This window comes from Numenius arquata, chromosome 1, assembly GCF_964106895.1.
Source record: "Numenius arquata chromosome 1, bNumArq3.hap1.1, whole genome shotgun sequence".
Classification (NCBI taxonomy): domain Eukaryota; kingdom Metazoa; phylum Chordata; class Aves; order Charadriiformes; family Scolopacidae; genus Numenius; species Numenius arquata.
In genome coordinates, this window is record NC_133576.1 from 109,177,667 (window position 1) to 109,197,428 (window position 19,762).

A 19,762-nucleotide genomic window follows, 5' to 3' on the forward strand; every position below is an offset into this window, starting at 1 on the left:
TTAGGTTGATGATCGGACAAGATGATCTTGAAGGTCCCTTCCAACCTAGAAGATTCTGTGATTCAGTGAAAGATGAGACTAATTGAAGAGGTGAATGCCTGGCTTCCTGGCGTGGTGTCATGTTTTTACAAAAGACTGATATTTTACAGGCATCATTAAAAATGTGGAGTAATAGAAGTAAATGAGCAGCGCAGTTTTCAACCAACGAGCAACAGAAAGGTTGAGGAAATCAAGGTGCCCTCGTTCACTTGCAGCCTTCTCTAGAGTAGCACCAGTTTTCAAGGTAAAATGGGGAATGGGACAGTGAGGAAACTCCATTTCAAAAATGAAACTAGAAAAGGGAACTAGGAAACGCTATACCAGGATAAACTAAGAAAAGATACCCAGTGGACAGCCCAGAAGCCAGGCAGCTCATGAACTGCTTTTTTACCTGCTTCCTGCATGATTTTGAAGGCTTTCTACTTTCTTAGGGTGCAACTGAAATTTTAGCCACAAAATCCATGTGGCACGAGAGAAGGGCACAACAAGCCCATAGAGATACTGACCTAGAGAATGAAAGATGCTCTCCTGTGCCAAGACCAGGACCTGGGCCATGCATTCAAGGACTCTGCTGGCTCCTGCCTGGTGGGAGCACACGGTAAAGAGGGAGGTGGAGTTGTTTGGTGCCGTTGGCAGGTCGTCATCCAGCCTGCTACCAAGCCGTGGGGTCTTGCGGCGCAAGAAGCAGCAGGGTAGACATGCTGCTATGGGCCCCATATTCTCCTTTCTGCAGTAACTCAAGGCACTGTGGGACTGGTCTAACTGCATGAGAGGCTGCGATAATGATTTAGCATTCGGGGCAATCTTCATTTGGATTCAGCACATAATAACCAGTAGAAACTCTCCAGCTCTGCTCCCCTTGTTCGACAAGGGGACCTTACACAAGTGCTGTTAGCAGGATTGCCATCTGCCAGAAGAGAGGAGGCTCACAGGCGTTCAAGTCTGATTCCCCGGCCCCCACATTTGGATTAATTTAATCTCTGAATTTGCAGCAGCGCTAAACACCAATTCCCTGCTGGTCTCCCCATGTGCCGCTGCCTCTGCTCGCTGCTGAACTCTGCTTGCGCAGATGTTCTTCAGTATCAGTGGTTGAAACATTGGTCCACGAGAAGATCCCATAGGCACGAGCAGAAGTATCAATGTGCTAAATGCCATTAAATGAGATTAAAAGCACATCTACTCTCTGGCATCGCTTCTCCCAAACGACCAGTTCTTTGAGTCATCAGAAATGTCATACCCAGGTAGTACCAGCATGGACCTGAGCTGATGGGAAGCGACAGTGATGCAGCCACCCCAGTAGAGACATCTCCATGCCAACGGGCTGGGAGTGGGTGAGAAGGCCCCTGCTATGTGGGGAAGGGGGTGGATTTGAACCCAGCATGGGACAGGCTGGTCCCAGTCCTGCCATGCTCTGCTCCCCACCAGTTCACAGCTCTGAACAGCTGCCTGCATCCACCACCTCCTGGCCTGCAGCCAGCCCAGAGACTGCCAGTGGGACAGCCAGGGCTACATGAGGCATGGGAGCTGAAAACACCAAGCGTGAGTATTATCTGCAGGCCAGCAGAAAGTTATGTGGCTATGAGACCTCTGCTGCTGCCACCACATCTTTGACACAGAGCTCAAAGCAAGACCGGAGCTCACCAGCTGCTGTGATCCCCAGAGATGCTCCCTAAAAGTCATCCATGCTTTGAGTCAGCTATGTATTGTCTTCACCAGCTGCCTGGAGTTGGCTCCATCCGAATGTACCTCCTGCATGTGTCAGCTATGCCCACCCACAGGCACACATCCCTGTTGCCAGGATGGCATTTTCATTAGTCACTGGATTTATTGACTCCTAACAAGTAATTTTTCTTGCTAATGCGGTATCAGAGCTGAGCAGTTATTCCAGGCTCACCTGGACTGTAGCTCTGCTTCTTGCCCAGAGAAGTTGCAGATCTCCCATCCCTGGAAGTGTTCAAGAGCAGGCTGGATGGGGCTTTGAGCAATCTGGTCTAGTGGGAGGTGTCCCTGCCCATGGCAGGGAGGCTGGAACTCAATGAGCTTTAAGGTCCTTTCCAACCCCAACCATTCTATGATTCTAGAGCTTTTCAGAGCTGTGGCTGAGTACAACCTGCCCCATTTCTTATACCAGTGGTAGGACTGGAGGACTCTGTCTTGGCTCTCCTAAGACTGTGTGCAGCTACCAGACTGTGGGGTCAGCCTTTCTCTGGGAGTGTTTAATTATTTGCACAAGCATGACAAATTGCAACAGAAAAGATGAAAAAAAGACCCTTTCCGGAAGAGCTCAGCACCCGATGCTGCAGCAGGTCTCATCAGGTTCACATCTCTTATCTGATTCAAGAAGGTCAAACTCTTCCACCTTGAGTTCTCATCAAACTCAAAATTTTTAGTTCATTGCATTTTGGAGTAAGGGATTGATAAATACCTTTGGATGAAAAACACAGGGCACCTGTAAGCCAGAGAGGTGAATGAACACAGGTGCCATTGAGCATCACTTCAGGTAACCACACCTAGGGCTTGTGTGATGAGCAAGATTCCAGCACCAGCAGCTGAAGTTAGTGACCCTGTTCTCCTGCCCAGCTCAGCAAGAAGCTGCTTGGTACTGGTCTTAGGAGAACCTCAGCTAACATGCATTCCTTGTAGAAGTGCAGCCAGCTGAGAGGGGCTTTTTTCTCCTGATGGTGTTACTGGCTGCAAAAGCCCAAACCCCAGTGTATGTTTGCAACTACAGACAAATAAATAGGAGAAAGGAGAAGCTGCAGTAGTTGACTTTCAATCTTGAAAGGAAGGGAACAACTGTTTCTTTTTCACCTCTATTCCATTAACTAGCTTTACCTCTGGAGCTCATTCTTGAGAGTGGGTTTTCCACAGGGACCTGAGCACCTCCAGGAGGCAGGGAAGGCTTTCAGCAGCTGCAAGATGGATAACCAGGCAAGGGCAAGGACTTGATTAAAAGCGATGAAGGAAATGATGGAGAGTCCTTCCTCAGCCACCTGGGTGTATGCCTGCACCCATCCAGCTGCCCCCACCAGTCTGTGGTGGAAGGATTGATAGCACCAGGGGAGGGAAATGAGAAGGGGCTTCACACATCTGATTTAAGGTCTTTTTCTCACACCCTCCCCCTGAGACACTCACATAAAACCCAGTGTGGATTCCTGAAAAGCCTCCCTCCACCACCCAGCCTTGAGAAGAGGCTGTTTATACTCCTGCAATGGGACACACTGCAAGCAGCAAGGGCTGCATCCATGCTGGGTCCACCACACAAAGTGCCACCAGCTGTGGGATTTTCCTCCTGCATGTCCTTCCCAAAGCTGCCTGGCCCACAGTAAGCAAGGTGGCCATGAACACAAAACCCTTTTACTTGTGGGAAGCTGCAATCTCTCCTGTTCAGCTTAAAAATCAGGTGGGTTTATAGGGATCAAAGCACTCTTAGCCCCACCACAACATCTGAACCAGACAGCACATGCTGCCAGGAGGTGGCTGCTGGGCCAGGGCAGCCAGAGCCAACAGGTGAAGGGCTGCACTGACCCCCTTAAACACCTTGTGGACAGCTTGACCAAGTGCCAGCAGCTGCAGCCAGGCAGAGAAATCATCCCTCCCTGCCTGGACTGGAAAGGCCAAGGGTGTCCAGCTCAGGTGGAGACAGAGCTGTAGGTATAGGAGGTGAACCTCAGCCCTGGAACCAGACCATTCCAGTAGCCACAGTGGGGCTGAGCATCCACAGCAAGCATCCAGCTTTACACAGCCTTTTTTCAACTGCACTATTACAAACAATTTGGGAAAGCTAATCCTTAAATCCTTTCTGGACATTCCCTATAAAAAAAAAATAAATAAATTCAAACAGCTGCATTGCTTTGGCAGGGCTGCCAGTGCCTTGCCAAGGCACTGGGGGAGGAAAATGGAGGAAATGGGAGGAAAGGCAGCCTCTTCTCACAGCCAGTGCTTCATCCCACCGCTGCTGGTAGCGGACAGGGAGGCGAATCCCAGCCACTGGCTCCCAGGATAACGGGAGGGCTGCAGGGAAAAAACTGCTCATCATTTTTCTCACCTCATTCAGCTGCTGCCTCTTTGGCAAGGTTGGTATCACACACCAAAATAGCCTAAAAAGGCCTCCTCGGGTGTTTGGTTATTTCTGCCAGAAGTGGATGGAGATAAATGCAACTCCAATGGCTCAAAACACGCAGCATCTACATGCACCCTCAACAACATCCTGCCACATTCCTGCGGAACACGCTCCCAGGATCACCAATATTTGCTGGCACCCAAAAAAAGCTCCCTCAAGCCCCCAGTGCTGGCCACAGCCACTTGGCTGCAATCTTCATGCAGCAGCTCCGGCTGCAGCTTCAACCTAAAGGCAGCCAAGGCGCAGGGACCACAAACCAGCACAGTTGTGCTCCTGGCAATGGATTTTGGGCTGGTTATGGTAAAGTCTCCCAGGCTTGGCTAGGTTTGGTTTTTCTTTTTTCCCCCCTCCTGCTGAGACATTTATCTCTGAGCTTAATGAACACGGTGTTTAACTGTGGCTCTCCCGCTGTGGGCTAGTGGCGACACGGAGATTTACTTGCCGTCTGGTGCAGGGCAAAACATCCCAGTTTACAACAGCAGCTGCATCCCAGGGAAACGGCTGCGGAGCTGAAACACAGCCCGAGGTCCATGGGAGCGGAGGGAGGTGTCTTACCTGCTCCAAGCCAGCAGCAGCATGCAAGAAAGGAGAGGTATTTCGATACAGATACTATTGCTGGTTAATAAAAGCATCCTCCCTAGATTGCTGTTGCTGAGAACACTGGCAGGACTGCAGCGGGCTGGCCTGAGACAGCTCAGCAGTCGGAGACTTGCTAAGGGAAGGTAGCAAGTTGCAGCTTTTTTTTTTTCCCCGCTACGTATTTTCAAAAAATAATCCAATTTTACTTCTCTGACAACAACCACATCCTAAGTTCAGGGTAAGTCCCTCCTGGCTTTGAGCTAAACCACATAGGGGAAAAACACCCAAAACAAACCAACTGCCAAACAAAACAAACTGTTCCCTATATCCATTCATTTAAAATTTTCCCTTTGCAGTTTCTCCCTCCTTGTGCCAAAGCTGAGGGCTGCACAAGGCTCCAGGACCATCACCCACCCAGGCTTCAGCCCACTGAGTGGGCAAAGCCAAGGGATTGAGCCCCCTCTTTATATGCCATCTGCCTGCTTTCACCTTCATGGTGGGTGCAGGAGTAGCCTCCTGGCCCCACTTGGGGCTGAGACCGGAGCCAGCAGAGGAAATGTTTCTACCCAGCCCCATAAGGCTCAGGAGAAAAGCTATTTGGATCCTTCCCAGCTCCACAGCCCTTCCAGCCACAGGAAATATCTTCCCAGGAATGCAGCACAGAAGCCTGATAAGCACATGTTTTAAAACAAGATGGGGATAGGTTTTAAAGCTGTCCTTCAGTTGGGGCTGTTTAAGCAGCACCAGGGCAACTTGTTACGATGCAGGATTTTTATCAATTTAGTAACTGCAAAGCTGCAGCGTTACAGCTGTGTACACTTGCTTTCTCAAATCACTTTAGCTTTTCAGCCTCAGAAAACAGCTGCTTGAAATGAAGAGGGGGAATTGGGTTACAAGGAAATACACCTACTTTATTTCCAACTCTTGAGTTGGATCACAGACAGCGGATGAGTGCATTTACCAGCCACAGGCCTCACACTTAACAACAGCATCAGCAACTCCCAATGCAAGGACCTGGAATCCAACTTTCCCTCACCCTCACTCCGCTGCAGGCAGCGACCACAGCAGCACGGCTAAGACAGCTGCTTGCCGCCACCATAGTCGTTCCCTGCCATCAAATGTGGCTTAACCTCTGGTACCCACCAGGCTGGACACCAGAGAGTGGCAAGACTTGCCCCTTTCCCTGAGAAACTGAAGGCAGCAATGCATTTTTGGGAAGTGTGGTGCAGCCAGATGCAAAACCACTTCTCTTGCGGCTCACTGGGGATGAACAGAACAAAATCCTGCATCTCAAGAGCCTTTGAACTGACACTTTTCTACAACAGGCAGAAGGAAGACTTCCCATCAGAGGCTCCACTGTACAGAAAAGCATTCGAGATTGATACAAGCGCGTAACCCCCTCGTTAGGCATGTTTGCACACACCAATTAAGTATCCTAATTAGCCTGGAGTAGAGACAGGATGGCACACCATTTGCCACAAGCCATTCATCTCAACAGCAAGCCTGTGCTCATCACGCTTTTAAGCGCCTGCTTTTCAGAGCAGCACCTCATCATTTGTATGCAGCTGCCACACAGCAATTTGCTCCCAGCTCATACCCAGGGTTCCCAGCCTCAGCGTAACCAGCCAAGCAGCAAGAAGAGCTCTTTTCACTCCCACATCCCAGTTCCGCTCAGTTTTAAAACACTTTGACTCACTGGAAGCAGCTGGAGGTGTTAGGGGATGCATGGCCATGCAAGCACTGCCCTGCCCACACTAAACTGACCCCGCTGAGAAGCAAAAGTCTCAAAGTAAGCAAGTGCTTACCCTCCCCTTCCGTTAAGGCTCCCAGTTTTTAATGGGATGAGTAAAACAGCATCCTCTCCTGGCCCTGTCAAACAAACCCTCCGCAAGGAGAGGGAGAACTGTCTCATGGTGATTATATTTAGGCTTCGAACCTGCCTCCCTGCCTTTCAGCCCCACTGGGTGAAGGCAGAGGAGCATTAATTTATATGGCTCAGATTACACCACAGTTGTACCTCGGCCAGAAGCGCAGCTGGCCCAAGACTCTTTCTGGGGAAAGCTAAAGAAAATATGTATGCAAATGAGTTCCCACAGAACTAAAATAGGGCATTTAAACCAGACAAGAACCTCCGAGATAACTGGGGCACGCTCCACTCCCACCTCCAGACAGTATCTCCCTCCTCCCAGCCCGCTGCCGCATCTATCTTGCCTCTGCAGAAACCCACCTCCGCCTCAGCCCTCCGGCACCACGGGCCAACACCTGACACAAAACAGTGGAGACGCCAAAACTCTGCTGAAGTGGAAGCCTAAAGCCTCACAGATCAACAGCCAGCAAGTGGGTCACACCCTCCCCTTTCAAACACCTTCACCTCCTCTACCTGTAAGTTAGTGACTTGCAGTCCAAAGCAACACCAGGCACACGCAGTCGCGTTGTCAGCAGCAAGATAAACCCCCTTGCGGGGCTCGGTCAAGGTGTTTGTGTTCCTTTATTCAATCCAGGCTGCCATGAGGTTCAGACAGGTAGAAAGCGCAAGGAACCTGTTACTGTTGCATCGCAGCAAGAACCAGAGAAGCAACGGCTGTTTGCTCCAGGTCTGTCAAACAGATGCATTTCCTAACGAGGAACACAGCAGGAACAGAAGTTACAAATACTCAGGTAAGTAGGAAACCCTCAGACAGGGCTAAGACATTCCAACATCTCTCTCCCCAAGAAGAAAAGTCAGAAAACCCCCAAAATCCTGAAATTTGACTGAGTTCTAATTAATCTGCTCCTGAATAGCTGTCAAATACAGAGGAGCTAGTACCACAGCCAGGCTGCGTTGGAAAACCTAGTGCTTTCACCCCCTTCCAGCGTTGAGAGCAAGTGCTGGTATTAGACATGCTCCATCCATCCTCCTACCTTCATCCTGAAGTCATACTACAACTGAGGACAGACTCACATATCCTTGTCTGACAAAGCAGCTCAGCCAGCACTCAGCTCGAGTAGCACATATTCCATTTTGTTTTGTTTTTTTTTTTTAAATAAATTTTGGTATCTTCCAGAGATAGAAGTCTCTGTGCAATCATGACAGATGAAGAAGGTCCAATTCCGCTACGATGACATTTCTTGAGCTTTGCCTTATTCCCCTCATCCTGCTCTTGCACTTCAATGTCACAGGTAGGAAGTGGGTGAAGTCTGTCTGGAGACAGTCAAGTTGCAGCGTGCTACGACCGGCCTATACTACTGACAGCACCAACTCCTTGGACAAACATCTTGCTGCAACCTCTCCTGCAAATCACCCTAAGAAACACAGTAGACCAAAAGGCATCACCTAGAATGGGTTTAAATGAGTTTTATTTTAGACAATCTACACGACAGATGTTTGGTATTTTTTTTCTTTTTTTAAAACAATGCCTCCACTCCAAATCAGGGTCAAAATAAGTGAATAAAGCTCAAGATGACATCAGTCCAGTTGTTAGACATTGCCAATTCCTGGTGTTGTGCCGATGAAGAAGAAACAGCAGCCAGCTATGAAGACAGGTGATCCAAAACCATATTGTTTGATTTGTTACTGAAACAAGAGTAGCAAGTGTTAGTTCAAGGTCATGACAGTCAGGGTAAGTTTCTGTCATTAATTTGTGTATTCCCTAATTCAATCTGAGCTGCCACAGTCAGGCAGGCAGAAAGCGCAAGGAAGTTATTTTTGCATCTTAGTGCAAACCAGAGAGCAACAGGACAAGTGCTCATGGTCTATCAGAGGATGCTGAGCATTTGTGCCATCAGACAGAGCAACTGGCACCAGCTGCTGAGCGAACCAGACGAGATACTCATTCACAGCCCTTTTGCTTGACACACCAAGTTTCAGACTTCCTCTGAAGTAAGAGCGCGTCCTAAAGCTAAAGCTTACAATGTATCTGCTGTCTTTACAAGAGCTGTACAGAGAAGCTGGAGCAGTTTGTTGCCCACTGGGACACCCTGCTAATATTCTTTCACCCTATCTTGAAGTCGATGGGGTTATCTGAATTACAAATCCAAAAAAGGCTGCCCAAGGAAGAAGCACACAAGCTTCTGGCTCTAAGGATGTGCCTTCCAGGCAACTGCCTGTTCCAGGGACCAGGAGAGACATCACCCTTCAGTCAAGCTGCAGGAGCTGGGTGTTTTTGGGCCATTAAAAGTGCTCCCCAAGTTGGGCTCTTGCTCCACCCTGGAAGTTGGTTCATCTTTACATGACTTGCATACCAGAAAGCCTGCAACAGGCTTTACAGATAAATTTAGCCGGCTATAAACAGACTCCGTAAGTCCACAATGACTGGGCAAAGGAACTGGTGATCCCATGCTGCTAGTCTGCAGTGAATTCCATGCCACTCCGAGTAAGTCAAAAAATTCAAGTGTTGGGATCCAAGTACTGTTTCCTTGCAACCGCATTCCAATATAGAGTTGTTAAAGCAGACCACAGGAGCTGTCTGAGCTCAGGCAGTTAGGGAGTCCAGACAAAATAAGGTTAAGTATTTGGTCAAATATTACCATGTTCCCAAATTCAGAGCAATTAAACAGTTCTTGCGTAACAAAATAAGGGCATCAGATTAAGTGAAAGAAGATGGAACGTGACCATGCAAGGTACTTCTGAATTAACCCCACAAGAGGGATCCATTCCATTGTCTTTTATCTGATAGTTTAAAACCATTCCCAATTACACACATCTCTCCAAGGTAGTGGCTAAGAAATGCAGAAAGAATTAAGTCACCATGAATCATTGCCATGAAACTATGCCCCCTTTTAGTACAACTGAATAGTATACAACGGAAGTCTCAGCCACTTTGTCTAAGACGAAGCAGCAATTAGGCTGTACTTATAAGAACTTGAAGTTTTTTAAACTGGCAGCTACTGTTCAACTTTGACAAGGATACAACAGAACAAGTGATGCATTGAAAGAGCTAGTCATGTAGTTAGGCACATTCATCCACTTCAGGTCAGTACTTACACATTTCTCGATTTCTAAGCCGTCCTTAAAGAAAATCATATACGGGGTCACACCATCCTCACGGAAATCCAGGAGAGCCACCATACCATCTGGATTCATGTTCTCTCCTACAAAGAACTTCAGAGAAATGTGTTACTGAGACATTTAATGAGCTATTACCAGGAGAAAGTGCCTTTTTATACAAGAAAGTTATAGCATCTCCAAGTTCAGTTTAGAAGTCTCCCTGACCAGCTGCAGGGACTTTGCTTTCTGCAGCTTGTCCATTTTAGTACCACGTAACTTTACATGCTGCTGTGAACAGCAGAGTAAGACATAGCGGGGGCCAAAGTGATCCATCTTGCAAGTCTTAAACTTCACGGTTCTTAAATGGTGATAACTACAAATGTAGTTAACTACAAGCATTGCAAGTTGAAACGAGATCCCCACACAACAGTTTTTCACTATTTCTCCTCTCCACTGTCAGAGCCCTTAATACTCTCAGAGAAGAGGTCAGATGTCCTCACAACAGGAGCCCTCATAACTCTCAACAAGTTAGTTCAGCAGATGAACCAATCACAACTTGTATCACTGCAATACTGCTGTAAGGAGATGTAAGTTTCATTACCTGGTAGTTTTTGAAGTTAGCAAGGATGTGTTTGATTTGTTCTGCAGCCCCTGTCATGAAAGGCTTTACTCTCTCTGGCTTGTGTTCCTCAAGTCTGGCTTTGATTCTGGAAGGAAAAAAAGAAAAGCTCTGAAAACATGTTCTAGCTTAGTAACTTCACTGTGCTAGTGAATTAGCAAAACAGTGCCCACCACCCATATCAAGCTCATTTTACTTCTAGACTAGTGGTAGACATTAATTAGCAAGCCATTTCCACAGCATTAAGAGTACTATCTACCAGTATCACAAACCGTTTTCACCTTTAATACTAACCCACTGAGCCACAAGCAACAGAAATTATACCTTGAATTAGCAAAAAGTTCTATTCACACAAATTATTTTTGGACATTTAAACAGTCAAGTCAGAAAAGCTTCAAGAAGCTTTGCTTCACCACCTCGCTCCCTTCCACATGAAGGTGGTTTGGCATAGAGAATATGAAAGAAAACAACAAGGTTACAAATAATATCCAAAGCACATAACCAGGTCCTCCACATCAGCCAAGATAAACTTAGATATTCCAGTATCAGTTCTTTAAAGCTCCAGTTTTGCCAAGTATTAAGACATTATTGAAGTTCACAGCCAGTTTGGCACCTGTATCAGAACTAACGCCTACTAGGAATAAAGTTCAACACTGTTTTTAAAGTCTCAACAACTGACATTTTGCAATCTCATTTAAAGAAAAAGCCTACCAACACTTACGCTTTCATGTAGTCCTTGATGTACTTCTTGTAGGATTCTTTTGTAAAGCTGGTTTCTTGAAGGTGGTGGTTTATTACTATATCAACACCAGTTATGACCGTGGCTTCTGTTCCATCTCCCTCAGGACCTTCAGCAGAGGCATTGCCACCAATTAGAGAGTCATCAATTTGACCCTCTGTCCTGGTGACCATCTAGATTTAGAGACATCAAAAAACTTAACGGCTCTGCAAAAATCTTAACACTACCGCTCTTACACATCTATGACCTGACAGCAGGGCATGATTTCAGAGCCACAGTTAAATGCAAGGAATCTGACTGCAGCCCGAGCACAGATTTCTTAAGCTAGGCTCCTCTCCTAGTGCCTGACCAAAACTTTGTTACACCTCCAGCTCTGCACTCCAGCCTGGCTTCCCCAGGCCCTCTCCTGCATCACTTGGGGCAGCAGCCAGCCCTGCCCCGGCCACAGGCACCAGGCAGTGGTGGGTCTCCCCATCTGGGGCTCCTCGCAGGGAACCCAGCCCCCTCTCCCCAAACCCTGCCTCCACCGCCGGCCACGGAGGCCCGGCTCCAAGCAGCGGCCGGGCCCTGAGTCACCGCAGCGAGGCCTGCCTCCCCCCACCCTCCCCGGGGGTGGGTAGGCCACTCACCTTCCCCTCCACTTCCAGGCACAGGCCGTTCGCCACCTCCCGGATCTTGTAGATGTCCGAGAACATCTCGTCCTCTGCGGGGGGAAATAGATACACACAGGCGGGCACCGCCGCGTCAGCCTCCGCCCTCCGCCTCCCCGCGACCGGCCCAGCCCGCCGCCACCTTACCCTCACCACCCTTCCGGGCCAAGCTCCGCTCCGGTTTCCCGTCGTACCTACCCCCGGGCCCGGCCTCCAGCCAGGGCCCCGCGGCCTCGGCCCGGCCGTTCCATGGCCTTCCCCCTTGGCCCCCCCCGGCAACCCCGCACTGCACATGCGCGGCACCGCCGGGCCCAGCCACCGGGCCCAGGCCGCGGCCCAGCCGCCTCCCCCGCCCGAGGGAGCGAGCAACCGACCGCCCCCGGTCCCCCTCCCCCGTCCTTACGGCTGATGCAGTCCCGGTAGATGATCATGGCGGCGGCAGGGGGGTGGTGGAGGCGGTGGCGGCGCGGGTCTCTGCGCAGCGACCCGAGAGCGGGCGGGAGCGAGGCGGAAAGGGCCGAGTCAGCGCCTGCCGGGGCTCATATAGCCGGCACCTCCCGGCGCGTCATCGCGCATGCGCGCCCGCCGCCTTCCTCTCCCCCCCCCACCCCCCCACCCCCGCGCGGCGCCCCCGCGCGGCCGTTGGGCAGCCGTCACGGGCCGTTAGAGCGGCCGTTGTCCGTGAGGGGAAGCCGGTTTGTTCTCCCCCCTTACACACACGCACGGCGATGGCGGCTGTGTGCCTGTGCTGACCGGGCAGGGGAAGCTGCGGGCGGAGGGCAGCCCTCTGTGCCCTCAGCCGAGGGCTGTGGCCGTGGTGGGCTTCACTCTCCGATCTGCCCGGCGGCTGTAGTCTTTCTCCTCTTGCCGATTCCACCGACCCGGGCATGAGTCTTCTTCCTCTGCTCTGGCACAAGCTCAGTTTTCAAGGAGAAACGCTCCAAGCCTTTCCCAGACACCTGGAGGAAGCGCTGCTGCGTGTCTCCCACCTCTGCCTGTCTCTCAGGGGTGCCACCATGGCATCTGCTGTGCTCACGCTATGAACAGCCTGATAACGTGCGTATCGGCTGTCCTGGCCACCTCCAGCTGCTGCCTTCTCACCTGCAGGGTGCTTTGCCATCACCTCCATCATCTCTAATGACTACTGCAATGTGGGATGCGCTTACTCGCCACCGAGGAGCTCCTGATACCTTGTAAAGGCCATGACATGTATTCATTGTACTGGACACCGTGCCTTCTCCAAATAAGTGGTGTTTTTTTTAATGCACAAATAATTAAGAAGCTGATAGACTCTTCCTGTTATTGCTCCCCCAGGTAGATCAAGTTGGGTATGCTCAGAGACACCACTTCTATGCATGCAGGAGGACTGGATGGGGCAGGTATAGTTTTCTTATTTTTACAGGCATTTTTTTTCCACAGATAAGTGAGATTAAGTCCAGCAGTCAGGGTCAGGTTGAAAGGCAGGACAGTAAAACCTAGGCCTCTTTTTTCCCCCTTCCACATACTTTTCTGCAGCAGCCTGTAACAGTGGAAATAAATGTAGACCTCCCCTGAACCCTGATGCTTAGAGGACATTGACAAAATACCTTCAAAAGACATCATGGGACCTAAAATGCTTAATGCTGCTAACGGTCCTGCACTTGACAAGAGACACCAGGGCACAGGATACAATTCCTGGTCCCCCACCCTCCTCAGGCGGTAAATTACTCATTGCTTTCATTGTGTGTGCTCATTTTATCTCCTCCTCCCCTGCTATCTCTTCCTTTGCTCCAGATATCAGTGCCCTTTTTTTTTTCAGATGGTCTAGCTGCTTACGTAATCTAATTAAATGTATAAGTCATTCTCTGCTGGTTTTCACCTTCAAGACTACTGCTGCTATTTCAGACCTGAAGAAGGGGTTTCTGCCTGAAAGCTTATCTGTTTTTTCTCAGTGGCAGCTGGCCTGATAAACGACAGCCCTTCTTTTCACAAACCGCAGTAGAAAAAGAGCAACTTATATCTGTAGGGGTGGGTTGAGTGACAGAGGAACATTTGGCTCCTTCTCCATAGTGTAATATGCAGCTAAAAACATCCAGTTAGTAGGTGTACTTCAATTCAGTTTTATTTTTAAGAGATTGTTCTAGAAAAATGAATATTTCTGTGGTAGTACCGAAATCTCTTACAAATTCAGCGGTTGACTCGATTTACTGGAGTCGTGGTAGAAATCCTTTGGCACAACTGCTAAGGTAGATGGACCTCCAGGTCGCTTTGCCTGTAGGTCTATATTGAGAGTCGCAGCTGTGAAATGGGAGATATTATTTAAAAATGCATCAGTTAAGTAGGTCAAAACTCCTGTGTGAACACCGATTTGATGTGGAGTTAACCTCAATCAATATCAAGTTGAAAAAGCTTTCAATGAGATTGGGAGTGTTGACATGACAAGGTTTTGCATCCCTTTAACTTGAGTTTCTTTTAAAACTGATTTAAACTCAGACAACCCTGAATAAACGCGAGGACTAAGTTAGTGATATTTTAATTGGTTTGCAAGATGCACTTCACCCAGGTGAAAGTGCTGAAAAATTCCTCTGATGCCATATAAACAGAAAATTATGTCATGTGCCGATACTTCGTGATGAACTAAGTTAGAAAATGCATTAATTTTATTATTTTTTTTTCAAAGCAACCAGTGTTGTTTGAAGAAAATCTGTGTTCTTCACCTGCTTTCTGTATAGACAGCCCCTCCAAGCACTTCTCACATCCAGTCAGGGTTAATACATTCCAGAGTGGTAGGTTAAATAGGTGATCTCTTCACAGCAGGGTCTTTTTAGGTGCCAAATCACATCTAAAATGATGTCACAGGTTTTCCCAATAGTGCATCTCATCTTTAGAGATATGTATTTTATAGATCAGGCTTTTAATATAATTTGAGGAGGTTTCTCTAGGCAGGTGACTGCAGAGTCTCACAAGAAGCCTTTCTCATGGAAGACACATCTCAGCTCGTCGCAGATTATTGCAGTTACTCACTTCCATCAAATATTAGCATCTGGCTATGACTGTGCTCCACTAATTGTTTGTGTCTTGCATTAAAATGGCAGATGACAGCTGATATTTCGCAATTATTTCTCTAAGTAAACAATACGTTTTCATCCCAGTGGCAACTCCAGTTGAGCTGTATGAAAAGGGAGAGGATCCTGCCTGCAGCTAGGTCTCCTGCCAGGTGCAGTCAGTGGAAATAAATGAGAGGTGAGGCTGGGCTATGACATAAGGGACAGCACCAATGTGTTCTTCTAAGCTTTGTTAAAGGGTGTGAAAGTCACATAGTGGTGATATTTTACATCATTTGCTGGGTGTGGGGTAGACCATCCTAAAAAAAATTATATATATATTAATTTTATATATATAATAATTTATTTATTTTCTGGTAAAGAGAAACTGGAAAATCGAAGACTAAATGACTGAGGAAGACCTGGCACTGCAGAGGCCTGGCAGGGCAGTCTTTGTCCAGTGCCCCCTTCCCCAGTGCATCTCCTGGCATGAAGGCTCTTGCACTGGGAGAGGGGATGCATGACAAGCCCGTGATCAGCTTGTGCCTTCAGGAATCTGGCTGGAATTTAGGACTGAAACAGGAGCCGCAACTTTGTAGCCCCTCATCCCTCCTAGATGGAAACTGTAGCTGTAACTGGGTTTATTCAAGTTCTTTCCCCTGGGAGTTCAGGGCAATAAAGACTTGATCTCTAGGTGCTAAATCTACTTATTAGTTGGGAATGGACCTCAGAAAACCAGGCCATCAGTTAAACTTTTTCAGGTGTGTTTAGGTTATGCAATATAGCCAGCCTTTCAGGCCCTGGAAATCCTTGCAGCCTTGTGGATCTTAAGCCAAAATTCATAATTTAGATCTACGCTGGCAGTGTACTAAGCCAGAGTCCCAGATCTCAAGATTGGTACCTGAAAGAGTTGAGCTTTGATCATCAGTGTAGCTTATCACATCTGATCTATTCACAAGTAATAGAATATGTTAGACTGGATTAGATAATTTAAGATATCCCAGACAAAGGCATCCCTTTTTAGGATACAAGAAAGGTCTTCAGTTCAGCAACAACCCCTCCTGCACTCAGAAGAAATATAGGTGTTGTTACCTTGGTGCTTATGGTATTTACAATTCTTCCTGTTGCAGCTGGGTCCCTGCAGCTGAAGATCCTCTGCGTCTTCCTTGGCTGTACACCCACAGCTCTGTTTGGCCTGATGGCTGGCTGCACTTCTTCAAACAGACACAGAGGTCACTGCACAGCAACAAAAAGCCTTTGTATCTGTGACATTACATGCACCAGTTCAGCTTACCTAAAACCCTGCCAGTGGGGATGCATGAGGGTGTCAGGCTGCACTGCAACCAGGGCGTTTTCAGGAAAAACAGGATTGGAATAGCCAAGATAAGAACTTTGAAGCAAGGTGCTGCCCAAAGCTGCAGCCACATTTTAGACTTAGGAACTTTATAAACATCCATGTGACTAAAAGAACTACAGTAGAAAGGCCTGCTCCTGTCTTTGGTCTGCTACCATTCGGTGTTTCACTAATGTGCTGAGTGCTGGAATAACGAATGCTGATTGCATTCATTAAAATTGCAGACAACATTAGGTTGGGAAGAACCACAACTGTATTGGAGATCGAGATTAGAACTAAAAAACTATCTTGACACATTGGACAAATGGCCTGAGTCATCAGAAGGCACTTGGACAAGGCCAGTGTGTCAATGAGCAGTCAAATAAATTTACTAAGGGGAAATCTGTCGAAGGATTTTCAACACAAAGATGCAACATGGGGTTCAGGCAAACTCTGAGCCACACAGTGCTAAAAGCTGAGAGGGTGTACGGGGGAAGTGCTGCCTTACGCTGGCCCTGATTCTCTGCTGTTCCCCAGGCTTCTGCTGCTGGCAAATGCCAGGGGACACTGAGCTGATGCTGCACTCCATATGGCTGCTCTGATGTCATGCTCTTGAGGGTAGAGCAGAAGTGATCAGCTACAGGCACAGCACAGAGAACCGGGCAGCAGCTCTGCAGAAAAGATCTGGGGAACTGGCAGATCCAAAGCTGAATCAGAATCATAGAATCATAGAATTTTTAGGTTGGAAAAGACCTTTAAAATCATAAACAATAAACCTAACACTGCCAAGTCCACCACTAAAGCATGTCCCTAAGCGCCACGTCTACACGTCTTTTAAATACCTGCAGGGATGGTGACTCAACCATTTCCTGGGCAGCCTGTCCCAATGCTTGACAATGCTTTCAGTGAAGATATTTTTCCTAATATCCTGTGCCTTACCTGTTTTAAGAGAAGCCCATGCCGTACTAGAATATATAAGTGGTGATGTTATGTGTAAGAAACTTCTGCTGTCTTAAAGACGTGAGGGGCTGTGCTCTGTTCAGTGCTGCTAATACCTCCTGGAGCACTGATTCCAGCTTTAGCAATGCACTTTGGAAAAGGTATGGACTAATCTGCAAGGGTTCAGAAGAGCTGTGGGAATGAATAGAAGGAATATAAGTCAGTTTATTTTGCTGCAAGGGAGTTTTAGATTTGGCATTGGAAATGCTTTCCAGTGCTGTCAATAGAGAAGCAAGGAATAGGATGCCTGTCTACCTACTTCTCTGTCCCTGCAGCTTTTTGAGAATAGGCTAGAAACCTGCCCAGGTGAGATCAGAAAGCATGTTAGATCCACCCTAAGTAACAAAAATAATAGCTGCTCCTGCCTCACAACAGAAGGACAGGCTGCCTCTCAGTCTTTTCTAGCACTATTTTGTCTCCCAGTGATTCTTAGATGAGCTATGTGCTGTCATTTACACCTGTTTAGACTGGTTACACAATTGGGATAAAAATAATACCCTCGTATCCCTATTCAAAATGCACAAGAGGGTTTGGAAAAGGGATGTTGTCAGAGAGAAATATGTTTGCTGTCCTGCATGGCAAGATGGGTCTGCGTGGAAATCACATGTGCACAGAGGCAAAAGCATTCAGGTTCTGCAGGGCCCAGGGCTTTAATCCTGGCATCTATTTAAATGCAAAGTTGTACAGTTCTTTGACTCATTTAGAGATATGCTGCAGAAAGGGCTCCTTCTATGCCAAACCTAAGGGAAAGGGCAGCAGTGGTTTAACTACTTGGGCTTGCAGCGACCAAACTCTGCTTAATCTGTGGGCAGCGAGCCTGGATCTCTCTGGTTGTTCCTACAGCAGAGTAAAAGATTTATAAACTCATCCAGAAAAACAAAATCAGTGCACGCCTGGCTGGTTCATTTGTTTTGCAGACAATGAGGGTGGAATTCATTCTATTTAACCTCGAGGTAGAGATGGCTCACCACCAGACCCCCTTTGTTAACTGAACTAAATGTGACTTCTCTTGGAGCTGCAGGGTCTGCTACATAAGGGAAAGGGAGCCAGGAGGGTAGGTGGTGGTGAGGCAGGCAGTGGCAGTGTCCTCCCCAGCAAGGACTCAGTCCCACGGTGCCCCAGTGAGGCCAGAGGACTGGGACCAAAGTCCAAAATCAAGCCAGGGCTGGGAACAGCAAGGTATGGGGCCAGGCCCAGCGTGGCTGCAGCCTAAGGCAGGTGGGGAGTGAGTGCAAACACACCTGCTGAGACATGGGGGAAGAGGGTCCCAGAGAGGTTGCTCATGGTTCCATCTCACACCACAGCTGGATTTACTGCAACTTGAGCCAAGGTCACAATTTTTATCTATGGACGCCCCTCTAAATTTGAACAACTTTTTAAGGCCAACTACTGCCTGCTTTTCCCCCTGAAGACATTGAGCTGAACTTTTTCCCCAGTTAAGTTAGTGATCCCCACATAGAAGACTCAAAGATGACTTTGCCCCCACTAGATTTTACCCGCGTGTTTGCCCTCCAGATGTAAGGCTTTCTATTTATTTGCGTGCCTGTGACATACGGAGACACTCCACTAGATGGCAGGACAGGAGCCGGTGGATGACAAGCAGGGCTCTACTCACCGTGGTAGGGGGCCAGAACTTTTTCCACTGGTGTTGGTATCATTCCCGTATCACCTGGAATGACCCAGGACCAGCAAGAGAAAAATTTGATCTTGGGCCTGTAACTGATACAACCTCTCTGGGCTCCTGGCCAGTTGGATGCTGCAAACAAATACCATTCTCTCCAGATAATTAGCATCCCCATGTGAGCTTGGGTCTATTGAGTTTTTAACCATTAAAGGGGCTAATCCCGCTGTGCTAAACTCACTTGGTTGCCATTTTTCAAAATGGCATTTGCTTCACAAAAGTTTTGAAGCCTGAAATTGAGTTCTGCCATTTTAATCCATCACTGTGTGCTTTTTAGTTCGTTGTTATGTGATGTGAGCTTTCGATTTTGTCAATAGAGAAATAATCATCAGAGCATGAGGCACGTTAATGGTGTTATTCCTAAAATTCTGGCACTGGATTTGCCAGCAGGTAATAAATAAGGAGCACCCTCAGTTACGTGTATAAAGCAAACCTTGCTGTAGATGCTCCAGGAGAATGGCAGGAATAAAAGTGGCATTACAAGGAAATGGGTAGATCAACTTTTTGGTCTCCCAGTTGTGCAAAGCATCACTTTAAAATACTGTAGGAGAAAGCAGGCAACAGGACTAAAAGACTGCATTTTGGAAAACAGCTTCCTAAATGGCAATCGGGTAACTTGAGTTCATAACACTTGTCAGCGGCAAATACAAACCTGCTATTATTTTCAAAGATTCCAAGACAGATTTGTTATTTATTATTTTCTGATAAGGATTTTGCCTCCCCTATATTCCCCGCTTCTGTGAAAATCAAAAAGGGAATTGAGTGACAAAGGATATGTTGGAGGGTTAGGAGGTACCACCCAGCTTCTGAGTGATTTTGAATTGCTCTGGTTTATGTTGTTTTAGAAAGCTATGGCGGTACTGTAGGAGACATTATGAAATGGGGAATTTTAATGGAAGGATGGTAGAAGAAGCTCTTTGCAAACTGTCTCCCACAAATGTGCCCCGAGAAAATAAGGGCTGATCTGTTTGTCTATCTGTGAGATGGCTGATAATCTCAGGCACTTTAAGA

General features: G+C 47.7%; 1 protein-coding gene and 2 non-coding genes across 6 annotated transcripts; all 3 read right to left on the bottom strand.

Annotated features, from left to right (window-relative positions):
* Positions 1-7,217: 7,217 nt before the first annotated feature.
* Positions 7,218-7,354, bottom strand: LOC141473575 (small nucleolar RNA SNORA31). Its single transcript, XR_012463580.1, has one exon. It is a non-coding gene; the product is annotated as a small nucleolar RNA SNORA31 (small nucleolar RNA).
* A 419-nt stretch (positions 7,355-7,773) lies between these two features.
* TPT1 (tumor protein, translationally-controlled 1) lies at positions 7,774-12,740 on the bottom strand. 4 transcript variants are annotated; one of them, XM_074168164.1, is made up of 6 exons: positions 12,469-12,740; positions 11,695-11,768; positions 11,048-11,238; positions 10,309-10,414; positions 9,705-9,821; positions 7,774-8,294 (listed from the first exon to the last, which is right to left on the bottom strand). In XM_074168164.1, exons 1-6 carry the CDS (start codon positions 12,602-12,604, stop codon positions 8,292-8,294), a joined length of 627 nt encoding a protein of 208 aa, XP_074024265.1. In that variant the 5' UTR covers positions 12,605-12,740; the 3' UTR covers positions 7,774-8,291. The 4 variants fall into 4 exon arrangements, with proteins under 4 accessions (XP_074024265.1, XP_074024273.1, XP_074024291.1 ...); XM_074168172.1 differs by lacking the exon at positions 12,469-12,740 and adding an exon at positions 12,119-12,279; XM_074168190.1 differs by lacking the exon at positions 12,469-12,740 and adding an exon at positions 11,910-11,986.
* On the bottom strand, positions 8,360-8,489 carry LOC141473570 (small nucleolar RNA SNORA31). The gene has a single exon (XR_012463579.1). It is a non-coding gene; the product is annotated as a small nucleolar RNA SNORA31 (small nucleolar RNA).
* Positions 12,741-19,762: the final 7,022 nt, after the last annotated feature.

Coding starts and splice junctions, on each gene's coding strand:
- TPT1 (XM_074168164.1), bottom strand. CDS start 12,604: ATGCCCGGGTCGGTGGAATCGGCAAGAGGAGAAAGACTACAGCCGCCG. Junction 11,239..11,694: donor GCCTGGAAGTGGAGGGGAAG/GTGAGTGGCCTA, acceptor CTCTAAATCTAG/ATGGTCACCAGGACAGAGGG. Junction 9,822..10,308: donor CTAACTTCAAAAACTACCAG/GTAATGAAACTT, acceptor ATTTCTCTGAAG/TTCTTTGTAGGAGAGAACAT.